This window comes from Cygnus olor, chromosome 7, assembly GCF_009769625.2.
Source record: "Cygnus olor isolate bCygOlo1 chromosome 7, bCygOlo1.pri.v2, whole genome shotgun sequence".
In the NCBI taxonomy this organism is placed as follows: Eukaryota; Metazoa; Chordata; class Aves; order Anseriformes; family Anatidae; genus Cygnus; species Cygnus olor.
In genome coordinates, this window is record NC_049175.1 from 31026404 (window position 1) to 31048391 (window position 21988).

The following is a 21988-nucleotide window of genomic DNA, read 5'->3' on the forward strand; positions in this document are numbered from 1 at the left end:
CAACTCATCCTCCCACATACACAAAAGAAGAGAAATGCAATTTGTAGGCTCTATGCTGCTGAACTCGTGTTATCAAGTATGATAATAAAGACTAACATACAATACCACTAATACTGCCACTTTCTGTACTTGCAGACACCTCTAAAAGTATTTTTCTTCAGCAGACCTGGGAAGATTCGTATGCTCTTAAAAAACGAGAGACCTACAGCAATTCCCTCTGCATTTTGTCAAAATGTAGACAAAGGAGGAAATCAGTCAAATGAGTAACCCTCTGGTCACATGAATCTTCAATGCCTGTGTCAGAAGGGAATACGCTACTGCCCAGTGAAAGACAGATAAATCTCCTTCACTGTTTTCATTGTTTCATTCACTGTTTTTCATTGCCTCACTCAAATGTAACAGGCCTACAAAATACATCATTTACACTGATTGTTTTAATGCATTTGTACAGCTGATAATCAATATGCTCCAATCAGGTACATTTTCAGCATGCTGATCTGACAATGAATTAAAAAATAGTAACTGGTCCATTATATTTTTACGGTTTTCTTCCTGCTAAATCACCCATTTGGTTGTTCAAAAGATACATTCTTTCTAGGCAATGTATTAAGAACATAAAACATACTGCAATATGTAAAGATTAAACTTTTTTTTTTTTTTACCGTTTTAATGGAACTCCTTGATTTTTCTTCCCAAACATTACTGCTCAGCTCCATTGTGCAATGAACATTTGTTTCTCTCTCATAGGATCCAAATATAAGCAACCTGAAACAGAAAAGCCTACGGTAAGAATTGTAATACTAGTATACATCCCAAATATCATAAATAAAACTCAGTGTTCTCCCTCTATACACCCCATTACTATTTTCCATGTGTACAGATACAGAAGTCCATACATAAGTGATTCCAAATGCACAGCCTTTCACAAAATGCAAGGCACTGCCACCCTCTAGTGGAAGTATTCTACATGTATCTAAAATCATTTTAAAATGGCTTTGGGGGGTGTTAGAGGGAGGAAGGGGTGTTTTTTTTTTTTTTTTTTTTTAAGTGTTTAAGTTGGCAGATTAGTATTTTTCTGTAAAAGAATAGCTTATAAAATAAAGCAGTTACAGACACAAGAGTCTTTCGCTCTAGTTCTAAACTTCACAACATACAACAGCTTTCCCTGGTTGGAGAGAGAGTGTTACTGTAGTAGTAAAGTCACAAATACACAGTCAGCAGTAAACTATTTCCTAACAAACAGAGGTGGTTCTTCAGGCATCTTATTCTATTCCAGAAGGCTACGAAGCTTTTCAGTTAGGTAACAGCGCTATAAGAGGGGGTGTGTGGGAAGCACTGAAGTTGTACACAGTTTATCTCACAGTACTTGGAAGCACATAAATATTTTGGAATAAAAACCTCAGATAAATTGTGCTCTTCCAAGAGAGCTATTAGAAACGGTCCTTGCCAAATGCATATAGAAAACTTCAAAATAAACATATCTAAGCTTTCATCCAAACTAGCTTACTTATGATTGAGATTTGTTACACAACTCTTTAGATGATGGAGACCAAAGTCGTAATCGAATCCCAGCAATTTCCTCTGTTCATTTTCATGTTCTTAATGAATGTTTCTAGGTTAAGTATTTATAATTACAAAGTTTGTGGACTTTTAGATATGGAGATATGTATTAAATATCCTTTGAAAATTAAGTAAAAACAATTGAAAGCAACTTTTTTCAGCAACTGGAATTGGTAATATTAAACCAATCCCAAGGTAACGCACCTCTGTCTACAACAGTTCTCTAGCTTGCATTAAAGCAAGGGGAATGAAAGAAGTATTCCTTTTGTACGTCTCTCTACGAATAATTTAACTGCTTTTTAGCTGAGTACATGATTACATGGAGCGAGACTGTAGGCGAAGATCCTTGCAGATACTCAGTTCTACATCTACACCTGGGCTGGTGCCCAGCACACTTGTATTTGCTGTACCCAGTGCCAGCTTTGTGGCTGCACGCTGTGCTGCCAGCCTCAGGCGTTGAGTCTGCGTGCTTCCCCATCTCTTCTCTACTGAAGCACTGCAAAGAGCAGCTGTCAGCCTCACTTCCAGCTTGACCTTCAGCACTTGTTTGTCTAGACGCTATTGATTTGATTACAGTAAGCAGAAATCCAGTCTCAGAACCAACCGATCGGGTACTTTGTCTGGCCAAGACTAAGCTTGTTCAGGGTTACTTAGACTGACCAGCTCACACCTTCTTTGCTTATTTTTAAGCCACCCTCAGCAACCCTTTATGGCTTTTCTATTCTGCTTTTAGTAGTTGCTTTTGAATAATGCGCTTTTTCTTCTGTGTCAACTGCAACTCATCGCCACCAGCTAGTGCAGTCAAGTTTTTCCACAGTTGGTCATTGCTTGCACACGCTGCATTTCATTCCGACAGGACAGCAGAAGTTCTCTCTCCTGCTTTGCAAAGGAGGGAAGCACAGTGGGTCAGGGGGGTTAGGGGAGAACAAAAATGCAGCTGATCAAAGATAGAGATGGTTAATGCACTTCGAGAGATATAGAAAGATGGACAAAACTATGAACAGTGATCTTCCAGGAGTCCTTGCTGTCCCTCTAAAATACCAGCGCAGCAGCTATTTATCTGTCCTGTACTGGTGACAAGTAACGTACAAGAACTAGGACAGGAGATACATCACAACTGGAAAAAAATGATTTTCAATTACAACCATAACATCAAAGGTGCACAGAAAACAAACAATGAGATTTCACATTACATTAGGCTTCCAACACCCTACTTGAAGAAACGTATCATAGCAAAAATACACACTTAAAGAGCAGTCCTGGTCCATGGGCTGAAGTTTGGAATCCCATTTCCAGTTTCAGGAAGACAAAGAGGAAATTTTAACTGCTACAACACTAAGGAAGTTTTTGTTTGAATAACATCTTTGACAGCATGCTGTGTTCTCCAACGCAGCTGCAGATAAAGACTGATTACAATTGCACCACAGCACACCCCAAACAACTGCATATTAAAATGCACATTACTGTGTACTCCACAGATGTAAGATTTATAAACCAGTATAAAACACTGTATGAAAGACACCCTGAAACAAAGTTTATAGCCCAAGCAAAAATTAAACCAGTAAGAAAATATGGTTAAGTTACTGCCTGAGTAATTAAAATAGGTATACAGAAGGATTTCTACTGCTTCCCTAACTCCACATGGGATACCCTCGGGTAAGCACAAGGCAGAGCAGAGCGATTCAGCAGAGCAGCCACGAACAGCAGCAGCTTAGGGCTGTCCCAGCACCGTGCGGATCCCAAATGTTACAGGAGGCCCTCTGACAGAGGGCAGGCAGCAGAACGGGCCGAGGTGGGGGCAGTCTCACCCCTTAGGGCTGATCGAAGCCCTGAGGACTTTGGCCTGTCTCTACGTCTCCAGGAGAGGAGGATGAGTAGAAGGACTATCAAGCTGGCTGCTTTTTGTGGGGTGATGCTGAAGGGTTGATATGCAAATCTAACAAGAACCCCATATGTGCAAAGTACACACCAATCTATAGTAACGTTATTTATTACCAGGTACATAAAAGCAAGCTCAATATATTTCCTTTACAACTTTTTCCTGGTTTTTTTCTTTTTAAACTTTTTTTTTAAACTTATTTTTAATTTCAACTGTGCCCCTTTTATTTGCAAATAGTTTTGGAGTCAAAATAAGCAGAATATTTCCTGAATTTTAAGAATGTCAAAAGCAGATTCAATATCCACATACTGCTGCACGAAGTCCACTTGAAGGCAAAAGGGAAAAAAAATAAACATAAAACTCCAAACCTAACATGTCAGTCTCAGGTACACACTGCAGTGTTTTACAAAATGACTGTCTTAGGAAAAGTCTCCCTGTCCACAAAGGTTATTAAAACAAATGTTCATTTTAAAAGCCCACATTGTGGCACAGTTTTAGAAGAATATTCTGCTTAATATAGTAAGAGTTGACAGGATTTAAGACTTTCTTCACAGAGTACCTTTAAAAAGTCATATGGGGAGATTTAACAGCGTGTTGCTTTGTTCTTTTCTCTCCCTAAAAAAATTAAGGCAAGGATGCAATTGTTAGTCTAACTTGTTTTTCCTTTCTCTTTCATAGAAGAAACTGTCACCATCACGTCGTACAATGTTTTCACCTACAGATAACATTTTTGCAACAAAAGTATTCTCTGAAGGTGCTACAATCATAAAAACATGTTTTCAATAGGTTAGACAAAAATTGTAAAATGTTATTTACACCAGTGAAGTTTCCATTCTTTCAACAATCTCATGTAAAAAATACACAAAAATTTTCTTTCAATAAAGTGACAACAAGGAAACTTGGGTGGTGATTAGAAAAAAGCGCAAGAAGTATGCATTTGTATATGTGAAGAACAAAATGAAATTAAGCTAGACATTTCTAACATACAAAGAGTTCGCAAGATGTTTTATCTCTATAGTTTCACTGCTGTCGTTCAAGACTTAATTGTTTAGAACATGAAAACAGCAACTGAAGGCTACTACTCCATGTAAGGACCAAAGCAAAGCTTAAATCACTCAGCTCTGCCATAGCTACCATGTTGAGACAGAATACAAAAACATCCTCAGGCACTGAGCAAAACTGAGAAACATACAGAAGTCAAGGTGATCTTTCATTTCTGGAATTGGAAAGATTGCCAAGGAAGAAAACTTCAGGTAACCCCCTCCAGATGACGGTTCTCATTAGGAGATGACAACCATTCTGCTATGAATTCGCTCACACAGAAACTGCCTATGATGGAAGAGGCTCTTGAGTTTAGTGACCTCAAAGCACCTTTAGGTGAAGAACTAAGAAGTTTGGGGAAATGAAGCAATGCTCAGTCGGTATCAGGTCACAGTGCTCCCTGGAAGGCTCTCAGGGCGAAGTCCCAGCACGCCAGCAGGGACTGTAACAGGTCCGCAGAGGTCCCAGCAGCAGATGTTGGTGAAAAACCCTCTGCATGTCAGCATACAGAGTGGTATTGCAAAAGAAACCTTGCAAACAGCCCCGGACAGCCTCCACATGCCATAGTTATGAAAAGGGAAATTGTGACATTGTTACTTTTGTACATATTGTGTATTTCTTCCTCTACTTCCAAAGTCCTCTCTGTGCCTTTCAGCTTCTACCTCACAAATGTCTTCAGGTGCAAAGCAAGCAAGAATATTCATCTACAGGGGTATTTTACAGACAGCAGCTGTGGTTGTTTAAGTTCAAAAAAGGATGGAACAACTTGGAAGATCTGAGGAATTACTATAGGACCAAAGTCAGCCATGTAGACTGAGATGTGTCTGTTCATACAGCTTTCAAGAGCGCATCTAGAAATTCCAAACTGCATAAAATAGATTAAATCAGACCTGAAGCTCAAAAGGCCTGACAAGCCAGCAACTGCATCCTCTCTCTGCCATCTGATAAGCATCTGTGACAGCTGAAAATACTGAGAGGTCAGCTGATGATGTCAAACTGAGCAATCTGGCTTCTAGAAGGTAACGGAAAGAAACAGAACACTACTGTTACGTTGGCAATGTTGCACACAGTATTTCAGATGCAGGAAAGACACGGTATTTTAAAGTGACTTTCCAAACCAAGAACAACTGCATGTAACTTAAAGAGTTATTTTGGGCCCTATTATAATAAAAGCAAACACACTATTGGACTGAAATTGGAATCTGTCTATAGAGAGATCTTGAGTTCCTTTATTCAGTGGGGATGAAGAAGAAACGCTCCTAACAACCAAGGAATGCATCAAATCATTTCACTTTATTGGTGTACTCATAGGAAACTGATCACAAATCTAGGAAAACAGGTAAGCAGCATTTTTTTCACCCTCAAAAATTAAATCATTCTTGTGACCAACACAATCAAGAAAGACCAAACAAGAAGCATAAGCAGATCATCATCTAGAAATAAGCTTGTTGCGATGGGTAAATAGCACTGATAAAAGGCATTATCAGAGCAAATAAAGTTCCGACATGGTTGTACAAGGCTACAAGAAAAAAAAGCAAAAAGGAGCTCACGTGGTAATATAAGTAATGAAAAAGCTAGTTAAAAAAACACATTGTAAACCAGAGGTTTAGTTCATAAAGAGCAGAATGGCACATGGCTAGATCAAAGCCTAAGCACCACAAAGATAAGATCTACCATAAACCAAGAATTAAAAGGTCTGACAAAACCAAACAAAACCCACAAAACCAAACCACATCTGCATACCTTTTGTCCAGTTTTAAAGAGAATAATTTTCTCTTCAATAAACGAAGGAGGTACATTTTCTTTCTTTCCATTATTTTGTTCAAAACAAAGACAAATAATGCCTCGTAAGAGTTATTTGGATCGATCTGAGTAAAACAGTGAAACAATTACTTCCCTGTGCTTGCAACACCATACAATATGATAATTACAACATTTATATTGTCCTGAAAGAGATTCATAATTTGGAGTGCCAAACAAATAAAAACAAGAACAGGAGGCACATTAGCGTTTAACCAGACAAAATCCAAAATAAAGGGAAATCCCTGTTCATACACACACACTGTAGAATTGCCTCAAACTTGCTACAGCTTTCATGTGTTCCTTTTTACTTTAAAAATGTATTTCTTGATTAAAGCTCCAGGACAACAAAAGATGCCACTTCTTGAATCAGCACAGGCTTACAGCTATAATTACTACGAATTAAGAAACACGTGTGTACTTGCTTAATAAAGAATGAGCAAAAGACCACAGAAGGTACCTTGTACATTCAATTAACGTGACTTTTAGTCGACCTTCTATCAACAGAAAATCCTGTATACAGAGGTCTCGATCTTCATATTCATCAGGTAGTGATACTTGAAATGGAAAAAATGGCTTGAACCTGAAAAATACAGAAGAGAATTCAAATTACACAGATTGGACTACCACAACTTTAAAAAATGGTAATGGGATTAGAAAGAATCTTTAATGCTCCAAGAGAGAAAAACTTCAATTTCTGCACATTTATTGCTCAAAAGGAACAAGCAGAAGTTAATAACACTTTCTGAACGGAGAAGATTGGAGAATCTTATTACAAGACCTTTTTGTAGGACTTAAACAGGTCTAAGGTGAAAAAATACTAAGACCCTAAAACCTAAACCGTCACAACACTGCTGTACTTAAGAAGACTGATACATCCTAAAAACCCAAACACTTTAGTTACCAGGATTAATACTTCTCTTATTTTGTGAAAAACATTTAATTGCCTTTTTTTTCCCCTTTTCTGGAATTAAAATGAAAATACAGGTACTAAATAGTTTTCCTTGAATTTTATTTCCCCCATCGCTGCATGTGACTCAGGGAAAGCAGTTCACGTTCAAAACACCGAGTGTTTCACACCCGTTATCTCACCACATAACTAGCTCTTTCTGATAAGAATACACTGACTCATAAATCCAGCTTTCAGTTCTAAATGGCCCCGTTTCAGGGCTGGACACGGCCGCGATGCAGGGGGAGCAGGAGGGGGAGAGGCCGCACAGCTGCAGCCCCAGCCCCTCTCACGCACACGCTGCCCCTGCGATTCCAGCAGCAAGGGCCCCGACCTCGGAAAGAGAAATATGTTATGGGAACGGCACTGCTATTTACACAAAGTGTATGAGAAAGCACTTGCAGGGGCTCTCTGCTTTCCATTTTTACTCATTGCTCGTTTCCTACCACTTTCCAGTGCCCGGTTTTCCTTTGTCACCGCCAGCCTTCCAGCGAGTATTTCTGTTCGGAAGACGCACAAACAGCAGAAGATGAGCACCACTGCCTGCAGGACGTCTCTGCCATTTCATAAGAAAGAAGTCTTTCATAAAAACTGTTTGCTTAACCATCAGAAGCATCTGCTTGTCACATTCAGAGATCACAATATGTTCAGGAAACGGTCACATGGATCGGGATTGAAGAGTTTCAGAAATCCAAATAAATAATGGAGCGCCCTTTAACTGTCGACACACTCTTCAGGAGGGAGCCCGACGCCCTGGTTCGAGACACTTAAGTTTTTGTGCTAGCATCAGCCTCGGACAAAGCCATGAGAAAGAGACTTCTTTTGTTCTCCTCGTGAATAAGTACATCTTAACACTCCGGTTATTTTACTGAAATCCAATCCCATTTCTAACTTTAATTTTGTTCCAAGTTTCTCCCTCATTAACTCCTCCAGAAAAAAAAAGACTGGATGAAGACAGACAAGTCAAAACACTCAGCTTTAAATACTACATACAATTATTTTGTGTATTAAAAATATGAAGCAATTAAATCACACAGGCCACAGTTCAGGCTTACGGTACTCTTGTACCATAAACCACCAACCCAAAATACCCCTTATGCACGTACACGATCTAGTTTGATATGTTACTTATAACCTTTAATAATTCAAGAACTGCAAAGAGAGGAATAGTAACAATTACAAGGGGGGGGGGACACCAGCAGTGCTATTTTCACTCTACAAACTGGGAAGAAGCCCTGCTGCTTTGGGACCCAGGCACCCCTGCCCTGAGCCAGGGCACAAACCTGCCGCAGAGCTCTCACGTGCAGCACAAGCAACAGCACTCCCTCTGTTAGGGCTGATTTTTCCCCTCCAACAAAGATTCTGCTCTGTTCAGCAAAAAAAGCATCAGTTAGACAACTGCACTGCAAAATAATGCAAGTTTGGGGTCAGTAATTACTTGTAGGTTTTCTGATTTTCAGCACAGGAAGAACTTAATTTCCATGAGCAGAGGCAAGAACGCAACACAAAACAAACAACAAAAAACCACCCAACTTTCCAATTAGTACCAGCAGCTATCTGTGTGCTGCCTCCAAAATATCTTCCATGGATGGTTCCCCTTGGGAACCACCAACCATCGACCACCAGCAGGCCCCTCAGCGAGCTGCTGACACAAGAGCTCTGGGAGGGAGGGAGAAAGGATCCAGTAGATCACCACCACCTTTCTGATATTGCTGCAAATGCAAGGATTTGAGTTTTTGGTACTGATAAGGCCCTGCCGTTATACATAGCATAAACAGTCTGCAGCCTATATAGCAACAACAACAAAGCCTGGACAAATCTGTTTACAGCGTTAGAAATAATAGCAAGAAGAAAAAAGCAAAGTTATCAACTAAAACGTTTAGTCAAACTAAAGATGCAGTCTCTAAAGTAACTTCAGAACAAAATGTTAAATACTCTGCACGCTGCAATCTTTTGCTACAGCATGGAATAAAGAAATAACCCTCAGAATAAGTCATTTTTTCTAGATTAAGAAAATGTTAATTATTATTTTGAAAGTGGAAATCAAAATTGAGATTTTTTTTAATTAACGCACCAATGTATTAAAGATGGAAACTCTAAAGTGTTAATGCAGTTATCTACAATAACACATAAAACACTTAAGAGTATATGCTAGACTTCGGGTTGTGCAGCACTTAACTAATTAAATTTCATAAAAAAAATATAAGGTTAAAAAGCCGTCCCAACAAAATTGCTCATCACAGCAAGGGTCTACGGTCACGTTCTTAGCAATAAAACCAATTTGCCAAATCCTTAGCAAAGAGTCCTAATACTTTCCTTACTTCCACCGGCATTAGCGCCAAACCTTAACACTAGATTTTACCTGGGATACGGGGGTATTTATGCAGCTGCTGCTCTGAAGCCTTCAGCTCCTGGAAGGCAGCATGTGCCTGATCGAGGCAGCTTGGCAGCAGGACACGGAGCCCACGATGCCGGCGGCGCACGGTTACCTCTGGGCTGTACTGCGGGGCCGCACGCAGGCAGCCTGCAATCCCTGCATGTAACCCAGTGGTTCTCCGGGGTTCTCCCTTCTTTTCCCCCCACGGCAGACAAAGCCTTTAAGCCACTTTACCTCTTAAAGCAGTGTCCAACAGCCACAGGCGCTTCCCGGCTGTCACAGCAGCCGACCAGCAAGCCGGTGGCCCCGCCGCCTCTGCCCGCAACAGGGAGCTTTCCTGCCTACCAACAGCCACGTCGCCAACAAAACGAGCTGTCGTGAAATGAGCATTTACACCAGGGACAATGAAACACACTGCTAATATGAACGTGAAGCTATCTTTCTTTGTGTTGATGCATCAGGAGAAGACTTTTAGCTAGCGCTTGCAGTAACGATTCAGTGAGGCAGGCAAGAGAAGAACTCTGCTCCCAAGCCCTGCAGCATCTGCTGCCTTGAGAGCCCCGGTGTCTTCACGGCCCACACAATCCTACGAAAAGAAGAAATGACTATTTCCTGTCATCTCAGATTCACCATTATAAGGTAGAACTTATTTTATTAATTACTTTGAATAAATAACCATGTAACTTCTGTAACAGCTTTAAGAGGTGGCAAATACACACTTAAATTTAGTCCATCTCTAAGGAGCAAAAGTCCACCAATAAATGCCTTAGAGAAATCTGTCACACAAACTAAAAATGAAAGTGTGTTTGTGCGCCTAGCAGGGAACCTCAGAAAGCCTACAAGAAGCCTATGAGTGAATTACAGGTGCGGAGGAATCACAGCTGGTCTCTGCAGCTGCCCCGGCACCCTGGGTGAGATCAGCCCCAGCAGGCTGCTCTCCCGAATTCACGGCTCTCATAGGCAAACTCTGAACAAGGAAAAATGTGGCTTCTATTTGGCTGTCTGTATCTTCAAACACTAATCCAGTGTTCTCCCTGTCTAAACTTTAAGCCGTAAGCAAAATTTAGCTACATGGAACTGCGGACCTCAATCAGCGGAGAACAAGCCCGCGAGAAGTGCTCTGCAACGGGGCCGCTGGCTGATGCAGCCTGGGGAAAGGTTTTAGGACTCAACAATGGGCTGGGGGAATCTCAGAGTCTCTGCTGGCAGCACAACGGTTGAGAAAACATTACCAAAAGCTGCTTAAAGAAATACAGCATGTGTCTGAACCCCACTGACTTGGTGCCAGGGTCCCCAAGGCACGTTTCTGCTGCGAGCACCTTAGATGCCTTTCACGCGGGGTCTGACGCTGCCTCTCCTTACTCTGCAAGGTCAAATGGCAAAAATTCGTGTTCGTGTCACACGTCCTTGAGCTGCAAGGCAGATTACACCAACTCGATCCATGTATCTGGAAACCTCCTTTTCAATTTCTAGCCTGTGAAACGATACCAAACAATATTGGAATTAAGGTAGAGTTTACTGTCTGTAAACTGTAGTTAAGGTTTTGTAAACTCTTCACCTTTTCCCTAGGAAAAAAAAGTCACTTTGTAGTTATACTAAAAAGCAAACGCCAAGTCCTTGCCTTGAAATCCTGCTTTAAAAAAAAAAGTTTTTAAAAATGCCTTATGTTAGATGCTTATACTGCTTCTTCAATTTATTTTTAAATTATCCATCCCCCTCCAAAAATTGATCTTATTTGTCCAGAAGTCTAAAATTTGAATAGCACACGATTAAGAAAACGTTATAGAGCAGCATTTAATTTAATATGAAGAGGAATATACAGCAATCAATGTCATGGGAAATTTTCGCATGAAAAAAAGTAAAAATAATAGTTAAGCTGTTGAGTAGCAAAAGTGTTTTGACAAGTACCTCAAGGCACAAACAGGAAAAAAAAAAAAGTAATTTCACATGAAGAATTAGATCAGATAATTATACTGAAAGATAATTACGATAAAGTTACTCGATTAACATACAGGATTAAAGATACACTTAAAATAGCATAACACGTAGCTCCTCCACACACAAAGCCCAGCAAAATGTTTCCAGACCCTGCCCGCAGCCAGTGCGTCTCCTCCGCACAAAAGCTCCTCCGCTGGGCTCACGCCGCGTTTCAGAGCCACTTCAGGGGCTCCCTTGCTCCCATATCATCCCTCACAAAGCTGAGATCAAAACTGCATCTGAAAAACAAACCCAATTTGCTCCCCCTCGCCTGGGGGGCTTGCAGAGCTGCCGCAGCCCCTTCCTTCCTTCCTTCCTTCTTTCCTTCCCGTCGCCGGCTCCGTGGGGGAGGCAGGGATGTGCGAATGCTCACCTAGACGGGCCGAGGCTGTAATTCACTGCTTTGCTTTCAGAAGGGCCTCGTCTATACTCCCAATAATAACCTCTTGGATAAATCAATTGCTTCCACAGCTCATACTTAACTGCTGTATTTTTAGTTGCATGAGGAAATCTATTAAAAACTTGGGAGGAAAAAAAAAAATCAAGTTATATGGCCAAAGATCGCCAAGGGGTTCTGCGTTTCTGTTCATTGCATCTATTAAAAACGTCCAGAATCACAGCACGCACACACAAAAATAAGGCTAAATACAGACAGGAACAAACTTCAAAAACTCTCCGCAGCCCATTTCCTAGTTCAATGAGCAGCAGGACTGACAACGCCACTTCTAAATGCAAGGCTAGGATTTTGTAAGCAGAGCTTCAGCTAAGCAGTGAGAAGCCGTTTCTAGAGTTTCTAGGAAAAATATAAAATATTACCTGGTTTTATTACGGAAGTTTGATATCTAAAATAGTGGTCTATAAAATCACGGGGTATCTGTTCAAGTCCACATTAATCACGTGTACTTTATGGATCCCAGCGCTACTTTGCTGCCGTAAAATAAGATTAAACATCAACAGGTTTACAAATTTTTAATCGAGTTACAGATGTATGTCACAACACATTACCTGAACGTTTAAATCTTAATAAACAAGGCAAAGAGAGACCTTAAATCTCAGAGAAGCCCACTAGCTAAGAGCGTGGCTATCGTTAGCAAGAACTATTTTGTATACATTGCAAGTCTGCAAAACTAGTTTACCATGGTAAATAAAGTAAAACAAAATCTGAAGTGAAACTGTTTAGTAAACCATTAATTTGCTTTTGTAAATGCTGCTATATTTGAAAATTTTAATATTTTTTCCAAAATATTTTGGATAAAGTTATTCAGCAGGTTGTTTGTGTTTTGTTGGTTTTTTTTTTTTTTTTTTTTTTTTTTTTTTTACACTTTTGGGAATATACAAAAGGCTTGTTAAATTACAAAATAAAACTCAAAAACACTGGAGTTATTTTTAGAGACAGCCTTTCTTTTTATCTGATTTACAGAAATACAAGTCACGAGTTCATAAAGTATACATTCAGAAAGTGATTGACACCAGATGACATTTTAATTCTTAAAATCCCTCTGTTCTTACACCGTGTGTATCCACTAAAATTCTAAAATCTTACAACCTACTCCTAAAAGGGCATGACCACACTTATGACATTTCAAAAGTACTTATCAGTTTACATTTAGGCTCGCTAATGTTAAATATTATATTGCAAATAGCTTGTATCATTCTTCACACAGAAGATGTAGAAGCGGAACTCATCCTTATTTTGAAAACAATAACGAGTAGGGTGTTGGGTGTTTTGCTGTGTTATTTAAGTACCACCACTGCAGATTTTGCAAAAAGTACTTCTCCAGCTTCCACTGATTTCACAAGGAACGACACTGCACGAGTGTCAGAATTCAGGGGACTTCAGGAACTCAGAACACACTCTTATTCAACACAGATATCTACTAATTTTAGCTTTACTCCCACCCAGGAAAATCTGACCCACGAAAAACAGCGCAGTAAGAGTAGGTTTATTTTCCCAGAAACCGTAGGCAACGCTGCAAGTCCCTCCTGGCACTCCACCCACTGTTACAGGATATTCTGCCACAGACTTGTAAGAGCCTCACACACATAAGCTCTCAATATACGAGCAGTCACTTTTTAAATCAAGACCTCAAAAATGCAGGGATTTAATTTCGTTTTTCCTCCAAAGATGTTTCACACATTTCCAGATTTAGGCGGCCGTCTCCTCCCTGCAGCACTATCAGTGCCTCCGAGGTATCTCCCATCAGTCGCTCAGAATGAGCGCTCAGAGCTTTAAGACCTACTTCACGATGGCTAATAAAAAAGTAAATATTCGAGTAGCTCTCTCAGGGGGGAAAAAAAAGTGGTACATTTCTTGTCCTGCTTTTATGAGAGAAGGAACTGTAAACACGGCAAGGGAAGTCTTGCCTTTGCTGTCTGTACTGAAATAGCCAAAGGCAAAAAGAAATCTCAAATCAGGTTTATCAACACTACTTTCTTAGCACAAACAACATCAATTTGACCACACAGATTCTTTGCATTTCAAGAACAGTTTCCCAAGTTCCAAATTCTACATACACCGAGATAACTTAGCTACTCAACGCAGCAAACGACTCTTTGATCTCCTTGAGTTCGTGTTTCGTTTGTTTTGTTTTAAGCTACATGTGTTCTCACTGAAGCCGATTGTTGGTTCTAACTAAGCGAAAGATGGAAATCCTCAGGCTGAGGCAGGACAGGACACAACCTCCCTGTCTAACCGGGCAGCCTGAAGCGTGGCTCAGCCCCAAACAGGACAGAAGATGCCAAATGTGTCCTTCATGGAGAGCTGGAGCCAGGCAGGTGTGGTGCGGCAACCACCCCAACGGGCAGCTCGTAAGCATTCAAGAAGACTAGCACTAACAATGGCAGGAAGCAACGGGACACGAACAAAGCCACCCCAAGCTCTGCACCTTCAGCCAGTGGGGTTGGGTTGGTTGCAGCAACCACTGCTAGCAGAACTTCCCTACTTCTGCAGCCCGTTCTCCGTAAGGAGGCCTCAAGTCTCTCCACAGAGCCAACTCTGTGCAGCGCTGGTCAGAGGGAAGCGGTGCTGGTGTTCCCATGAAATCCCAGCTCAGCACACAACTTGCCCTCCGAACTCCAGTAGTTTTAATTCTCTACGCCAAGCACTAGCTCCATCGACACACCAAGCACTGACACCCTCCCAGACAGCTTCCTGAGGGGCCAGAAAATCACCTTTCAGTCTTTCACGTCTGAAGAGGGCCTCTGACAGGCGTAACCCAGACACGGAGAACCATTTCTATCTCCAGACACCAGAGCTTGCACAGGTTTATCCCCACTCCTCCACTTAGCTTTGACAAGGCACCAACTACCGAAGCTTCTCCTCCAGTTACAGCGCCCTAACCACCCCTGAGCACGCAGAAGATGGCCCAGCTCCTGCCCTTAAAGTCCTGCAAAGCCCTGGAGCCAGCCTGGCTCAGAACCCGCAGTAACTCCCAGAGCTGAGCTGAGTGATGGCTCACCCTGAAGTCCCATACGTGCAGCAGCATCAACCAAGGACCCACGGCACCGAGAGCTCAGCCACCCTGCTGCAGTGGTGGGCAGGGACATGGCACGGCACGGCGCGGCACTAAGGGGCTCATGCTGTGAGCAAACGGGACCAAATGATGCAGCCACTCTGCACAGACATGGCCTGGGGACAAGCAAATAGAGGGGTGCAGAACTATCGGGCAGGATTCCTGCATTTCACAGGTCCCGCACCAACAGCAAGTGAGCTGTGACTGGTGAGGACGTTTGAAAGCAGCAGCTGCTCCAATTACCCTAATCCTCTCCCAGCATCCCCATAATGAATTTGGCTGTTTTCTCTAATTTGTCCTCCTTTCAGAAGAACACAACAATCCGAGTTTTTGCGGTATTGTTTTAAAACAATACTGCTGACTAACACTGCTGTTCCCACCCCACCTCCCCTTGTAATCCGCTGGGCTCTTCGCTTGGCAACATCCGAAGTTTTGTTTTGTTTATTCTACCGCAGGGCCAGAAGGATGCAGGCCTATTCAGAAAAAAATCACCACCAGAAAGCCGAGTTGTTATGAAGTTTTCAGAACTAGACGGCATCATTTCCCCCGTTTAATTGCTTCGGAATTGTTCACCGAGGCAGATCGCTCGCAGCAGTGGCTCAGACAACTCTGCGAAGCCTTCTGCCGCGTCGCTGCGAGACCACGATCTTCAGTTCCCCCTCGTCCTGTTTCCTCGTCCTGTCTCAGCTCAGGCACACGGGAATAATGTTTTAAGTCATTTACTACACAAGCGATACCCATGTTCTTACTGCACAATGACTTACTGTTGAAATCCCACGTAAAAGTGTATTTGACAGGGCAATTTGCAGAGGCTGCAGTACTGTTTAAAGCATTTTATGTATGAGGCACTAGTTACAGAAAGCAGCTGGTACGTAACGCCATTATAAAAGCAGGCCATAATATTTGTAAATATTCTCTTCTGAAGGGGCATGTTTCGTAACTATGTTGCTGTTTAAAGCTGACACAGGAAAATTCACTGAAGTTTAGCATTAAGACTAGGTTAAGAAAGTCATATTCTGACTCATTCTTTATTAGATATCCACAGATTATTTCTTAATTTTTATCCAATATTTTAAAACAATAACCCCCCCCCCAAAAAAAAAAAAAAAAAAAAAAAAAACAAGAAAAAGCTACAAGACCCAGAAAACAGAAGGAATGTGAACAGCTGGATGTAACCTATATAGGATTTAGGATCAAGAAACAACTTTGGGCACAGTCCCTGTACCCTTTTTCCTTGCTCACTTGCTGCCCAGCCCGAGTGTGTTCCCTTAATTTACAACATCAGAATCATTTTTAAGGTTTGTTTTTAATTTAATCCCAAATTTCCCTTGCAAGTTTTTACACTTCAAGCAACACAGAACTTCTAAAAAAAAAAAAAAAGTTTTCCTGAATGACTGTCCAAATTTGATTTTCTGCTAGTCGTGTCTGGCAATTAATTACTGCCTTTGAGCACAGCCGTCTGATGAACTCTATCATCAGCTGATCTCTGTAACACAGATTTTTTTTTTTTGATATCTGATATGTCTTCAAAAAGATGAAAAGCACACTGCTGTACTGGGATTCCTGCATTTGGCATTACACGGAACAGCTTTAACAAAGCGGGTTGCGTGCAGTGCTCCTCGCAGACCGCCCTGCTGAAACCCAGCAGAGCTGCAAGTCCAGCAGTGGAATTAAGAAGTTATAAAGGTAAGCTGTTCCCATGCACTTTTTTAAGGCTAAAATAGATTACAACAGCTGCATAAATAAATAAACAAAACCCAACAAGACAAAGCAGTTCTCCGGCGCTGAAAAGCCTTTCTGCCATCTCACAAAAGCTAAGGCTTGCTCTGCAACGTGCACGTACCTGTCAGCTCCAGCCCTTACTGCTCCTTTTTTCACTACATGACCAGATATCCTGGCTGGGACCATCGAGTATCTTGAAGCAAAGTCTGCGTTTTAGCCCAGATCTGTTTGGCTTGAGAAATAACTGAGATTTGCTACCTGGTGAAGGTAAATTACAACAGGAAAAGTTTCCAAGGCGTTTGTGGACCTTCCTCCTGTAAGAATGAAAAACAACGTTCCGGCAGCAAAGACTCTGCTTTAGCCAGAAACTCAGTGATTGCAGCAGAAACTACTCAACTGAAGAAATTCCTAAATTTTAAGTTAAGCTTAGCGTATCCCTGTTGCCCTGAACAGCGTCTATAAAATTATAACCTCCCGATCCCCTTCACACAAACTGGCATCCACACTCACTTCCAAAATGAGAACTCGTCCACTGCTAGGAACAAAATGCTGAGATTCCTGCATCATCCAGAATGAGACCTGCTGAAAAAGCTAGTTGCCCCCACCTGTCATTAATACTGGCTCATTGCTTTCTTCTGTACAAAAGCACAGTTTGAGTTTTCATATTACAGCAATTAATGGATTTTAGCAGACCAGGGTGGCACAAATTATCAGTTAAATTAACAAATCACAGAGGTACGTGACACTTTCCCCTTCATACTCATTTCAGCCAATAAAGCTTATTAATCCGAGCAGCGCTTCCAAATGTGAAGTCTCCTATGATATCAAGGATAATCAAATGTTGAAATAGTTTTAAATCAAACAAGTGTGAACACAAACTGTAAACACAGAGGCATATTGGGCGACTTGAGGCAATCTCGGCAGGAACGCAGAGCAAGCAGTTTCCCGTTGAAACCCCCACCACGAAAGGACCGGCTCCAGCAGGGAAACCCGCAGCTGGGGACCGAGCTCGCCAGCGGCTGGAGCACCGCACTGGTACCCCACTGCCTACCGAAGCCTTCCTCCTTATCTGCGAGCTTTCGGACCCAGCATTTCACCTTTTTGTTAGCAATGACATTTTATGTTCTTTGTACAGAACCGGTACTATAAGAGAGCCTTATATTTCCACACCAAACGAGCTGCTGGGAGCTGTTAGCTGCCCATTTTTACAGATTCCTTCAAGGCACGGGGGCACGGATTTTACCTCCTTTTAGGCAGAGCCCACCCTCGGTTCCAGCATGCCCCCAGTGCTCCCCACATCACACACGTGCCCCCAGCTCCCATGGTCACAGCCCAGCCCCATGCTTGAACACGCTCCTTGCCTGCCGCCCGCAGGTGGCCCGGACCCAAAGCCAGGCTTTGGTCGGATGCCCACAGTTTGGGAACATGAAGAGCTCCCGCGTGCCCCACATTTACTTTGAAATAAATTACCTTTCTAAAGATAAGAAAGTACAACTGTTTGTTTTGTATTTCATTGAGAAAAAATGAAAAATTATGACAAAGTAACTGACAACTGAATACAAAGCAAAGTATTTGCTCTCACTGAGCAGCCAGGTCAGCTCCAGTGCTCAAGAGCAGCGTTCAGAAGAACAGAAATAGGAAGAAATACGGTGAAAAAAATACAAAGCATCATTCTGCCATTAAGTGTCAAATACCTTTTATTTTCAGAGCCTTCAATCACCACTCATATGAGAAAAGTTCACTGCAGAACTAAAACCAAGCATTTAAAAATACAGAATGGAAACGTGTAAAACAAGGCCATTTTCTTTCTATCGCCATCGCACAGATAACCTTTTATACCTTTTTTAGGACGCAGCACAGTTCAGTTGGAAGGGACCTGCAGCAACCATGTGGTTCAAGAGCCCGACCACTCTGGGGCTAGCCAAGAGCTCAGGGGTTCCCAAAAGCCTCCTGGGCAGACAGGCGCGGGGCATCGAGCCCCACAGGGAGCCCGCTGCGCCGTTTGCCCACCCTCACGGCAAAGCAAGATTTCCTTCTGGCCAGCCTGAGAAGAAACCAGCGCCAGTTTTCAAGTTTCAATTAAGAGAATTTGATGGAGATTTTATTTTCCGGTCGGGACAATTAACCCTGATGCTTATTGGATTACCACCTGCACCAAATGCAAACGCTGAAATTAATTCTTTTATTTCTTCATCCCTCCCTCCTTCCCTCCAATGAGGTTGGTTTTTTTTTTGTTTTGTTTTTTTTGTCCCCAACTATACATTTGGTACCCGGTTTCTTCCCCAAACCATCTCAAATCAGTGCCACACTAACTCTTAGCCCTTGCAGGTATGAAAAGGTAACATTTGTTGACTAGTCATAGGAAAGGGATCTCGTTTAAACAGGAAAGAATACTGACCGTATACTAGGAAATGTCCAGTATGTGGCTAGTCATTCATTAAGTTAGTCTTTATAATGAAAACGTTTCAAATCAGCATTCTTTCAGAATTAGATCTTTTCTGTGTTAAAGACTGTAAATTGTTGGAGTTGGGGAAGAAGAGTAAAGGGTTTCAAACCCCCTGGAACCAGTGGTTTTAGGGCTTGGTATCTACATAAATACGACTTTGATTTAATCTGAAGAATTTGGTGACCCTCTGGGCACAATGGCTGAGGTGGACCACTCCCGAAATTAAGGCAGAAAAGCTCTGCACTATAAAAAGCTCCCTTTTAGTCACACAGCACCCTTGAAGAAATCACAATATTTAACGTTCCAGGGCTTGGCTTTGTTTACTATATGTCAGGTTGCCCACAAATCCACTTATCTAAATCCTGTATGAATAAAAAAATATTACTTGTCCATGCACTACAAAGATAATCTTCCAAGCGTGAAGCTGCTGTCTACAGACAGATCTACTGATTGCAATTACCGCTGCTTTGCCAGCAGCGAAGCGAGTCTCTGTGCTGGCATCACTCAGAGCATCACCTCTGGAACAACCTGAAAACCCACAGCGCTTCTGTACCATCCGTTTCTGCAGAGTAAAAAAGGACTTGAAACCATTTTTTTCCTCTTTCTATATACTAGAGGATTTTTCCACCTAGAATGGGCAGAGGTAGGGTAAAAAAAAAAAAAGCCTCATTTTTCCTTCTAGCAGCAACAGGAATGAACTTCACATAGGTGTGTCTCACAGATGTAACTGCTTCGAGAGGGTCACATCACAGCTACGGTCACAGATGCAACTGCTACGAGAGGCTCACATCACAGCTACGGTCACAATCTGCTCAGGAAGAGAGCCTCCACATCCTCTTCCTTTGCAGAAGAGGAAGAGAAAGTAGGTATCTCTACTAACAGCTGATTTTTGAAGTCAGCAGTGCTCACAATCCTAATTTCTGTAAGTATTTCTGCTTGGATTAACCTCATCATATGAATTAGATAGATTTTTTTTTAATTTTATACTTTTTCCAATACCTCTGTTACCAGATTATGAAGTCATTTCTATTATAAGAAACACTTCATAATCAATAGCTGCTTACGTTACCTCTCAGCTCAAGTTTTGCCAAAAATAAGAAACTGCTGTGTAACCCTCAAATTGCATTCTGTAACAGCAAACGAAAATAGCCTTCTCTAATAGTTCTTCCCAGTGAAATTCAATACAGCTCCAGCTTCCAAATAAAGCATAAAACTATTTAATGTAGCTCACTGTATCGCAAATGATCAGTTCAAAGGGCAATTCATGCTGGAAGGGAATTTAGGAGTTTATCTAATTAATATATAAACTGATATAAAACTATAAAGTAATCTATCAAAGACTACTTCTAACGAAAATAAAGTGATTGCAGTCTGATAACATGCATTAAAATAAAGCAAAAGATCAAACTAATACCCATACCGAAATATTAGTGGTTTTTTTTGTTGGTGGTGGTGTGTTTTTGTTGTTGTTTTTGGTTTTTGTTACAGTAATGAGCAGAGAAACCAAGTGTTCTTAAAATACACAGAACTCCCTCCCTCACTGCTTTGGCAGTACCTAAGCTGCTTTGAACCTCAATGGATGAACTTGCAAGACCTTAAACTTGGGGGGGGAACAACAGCAGCTGTCAGAGTTTTGCTATTGCTGCTGGGGAAATACTGGGAAATGAAGTTTTGGAGGGAGATTAGATTGCAAGTACTTCCTCCTTCCCCTTTGCGTGCACAGGAAGGGCTTTGTATCTTCATTATGGAAAAGTGTATTTTGGTTATCTACAGAGCGCACACAAAAAAATCAACGCTCTCTGAAATCTACACCAAGATATCAGAACCTGTTCAAAACAACAGAACTGCAGCTGACTCCAGCCTAGGCTAGAGAATAGCATAATTAGCGTACCTGACATTAGCAGGGGGAATATCAAGGTTGCCACCAATAAGCAGGTTAATGAGCAAGGCGTAGCTCGTTAGGGAACTAAGAGATGAACCTGTGACACCTACAACAGCAAAAGCAGGCAAAAAGACGGACAGTGGAAACAGCCCTTGCTACTTAGAGATAAGTATTGAACATGCTGCAGCAATGTTAGAAACTACAGCCCCGTGTTAACCGCTGTATCCCATGTGAGATGGAGAGTTAAAACCAACACAAAAAATGCCTACAGCACTACTTTTGAAGAACTGTTTGAGTGCATAATATGAAAAACAAAAGTACGGATTCAGTCTGCAGGATAAACTCCTGATAAAGCTGTGTGCTGACAACTAGCATCATGCTCTAGCAAAAGAAACCTACACAAGAAATCCAGCATCAGGTCAAGCCACGTGGGTGGGCACGGCTGACTCAACCTGAATCCCAAGGGTGCTGGCAGCAGAGATTTCGGGAGACCACGAGGCCACCCTGCAGAACACCAGCAGTTAGCATCCTGGAGAAGCAACAGGGAAGGGAAGTCTCTCCATACCCACTGTCATGCTCCGCACACTTGCCAACTTGTCTTAGAACTCAGAAAAGGTACAATTTATGCAGTCAATCTAAGTCAAAATAGAGTTTGAGAGTATGTAGAGCCTAATAAATGACATCCGCGAGTCTTCATTACCTTACTGAAGGTAGGGGTAGTTACCAAAAAAATGTCTTGACTCACGGTTATCTAATTTCTCAAGAGCGCACCAGAACTCACGTATGTTGGAAGAAAAACAACGAACACGTCCGTTTATATCTTTCCCACATTTGAATGAGGGG

At 41.7% G+C, this 21988-nt stretch overlaps 1 protein-coding gene across 1 annotated transcript in view; it reads right to left on the reverse strand.

Annotated features, from left to right (window-relative positions):
- Window positions 1-21988, reverse strand: part of PDZD8 (PDZ domain containing 8) — a 57754-nt gene that overhangs the window by 31192 nt on the left and 4574 nt on the right. Inside the window, exons 2-3 of the mRNA XM_040563287.1 lie at window positions 6741-6863; window positions 663-765 (exon numbers count right to left, since the gene is read on the reverse strand). Coding sequence (XP_040419221.1) covers window positions 663-765; window positions 6741-6863 — 226 coding nt within the window. The remainder of the gene's footprint in view (window positions 1-662; window positions 766-6740; window positions 6864-21988) is intronic.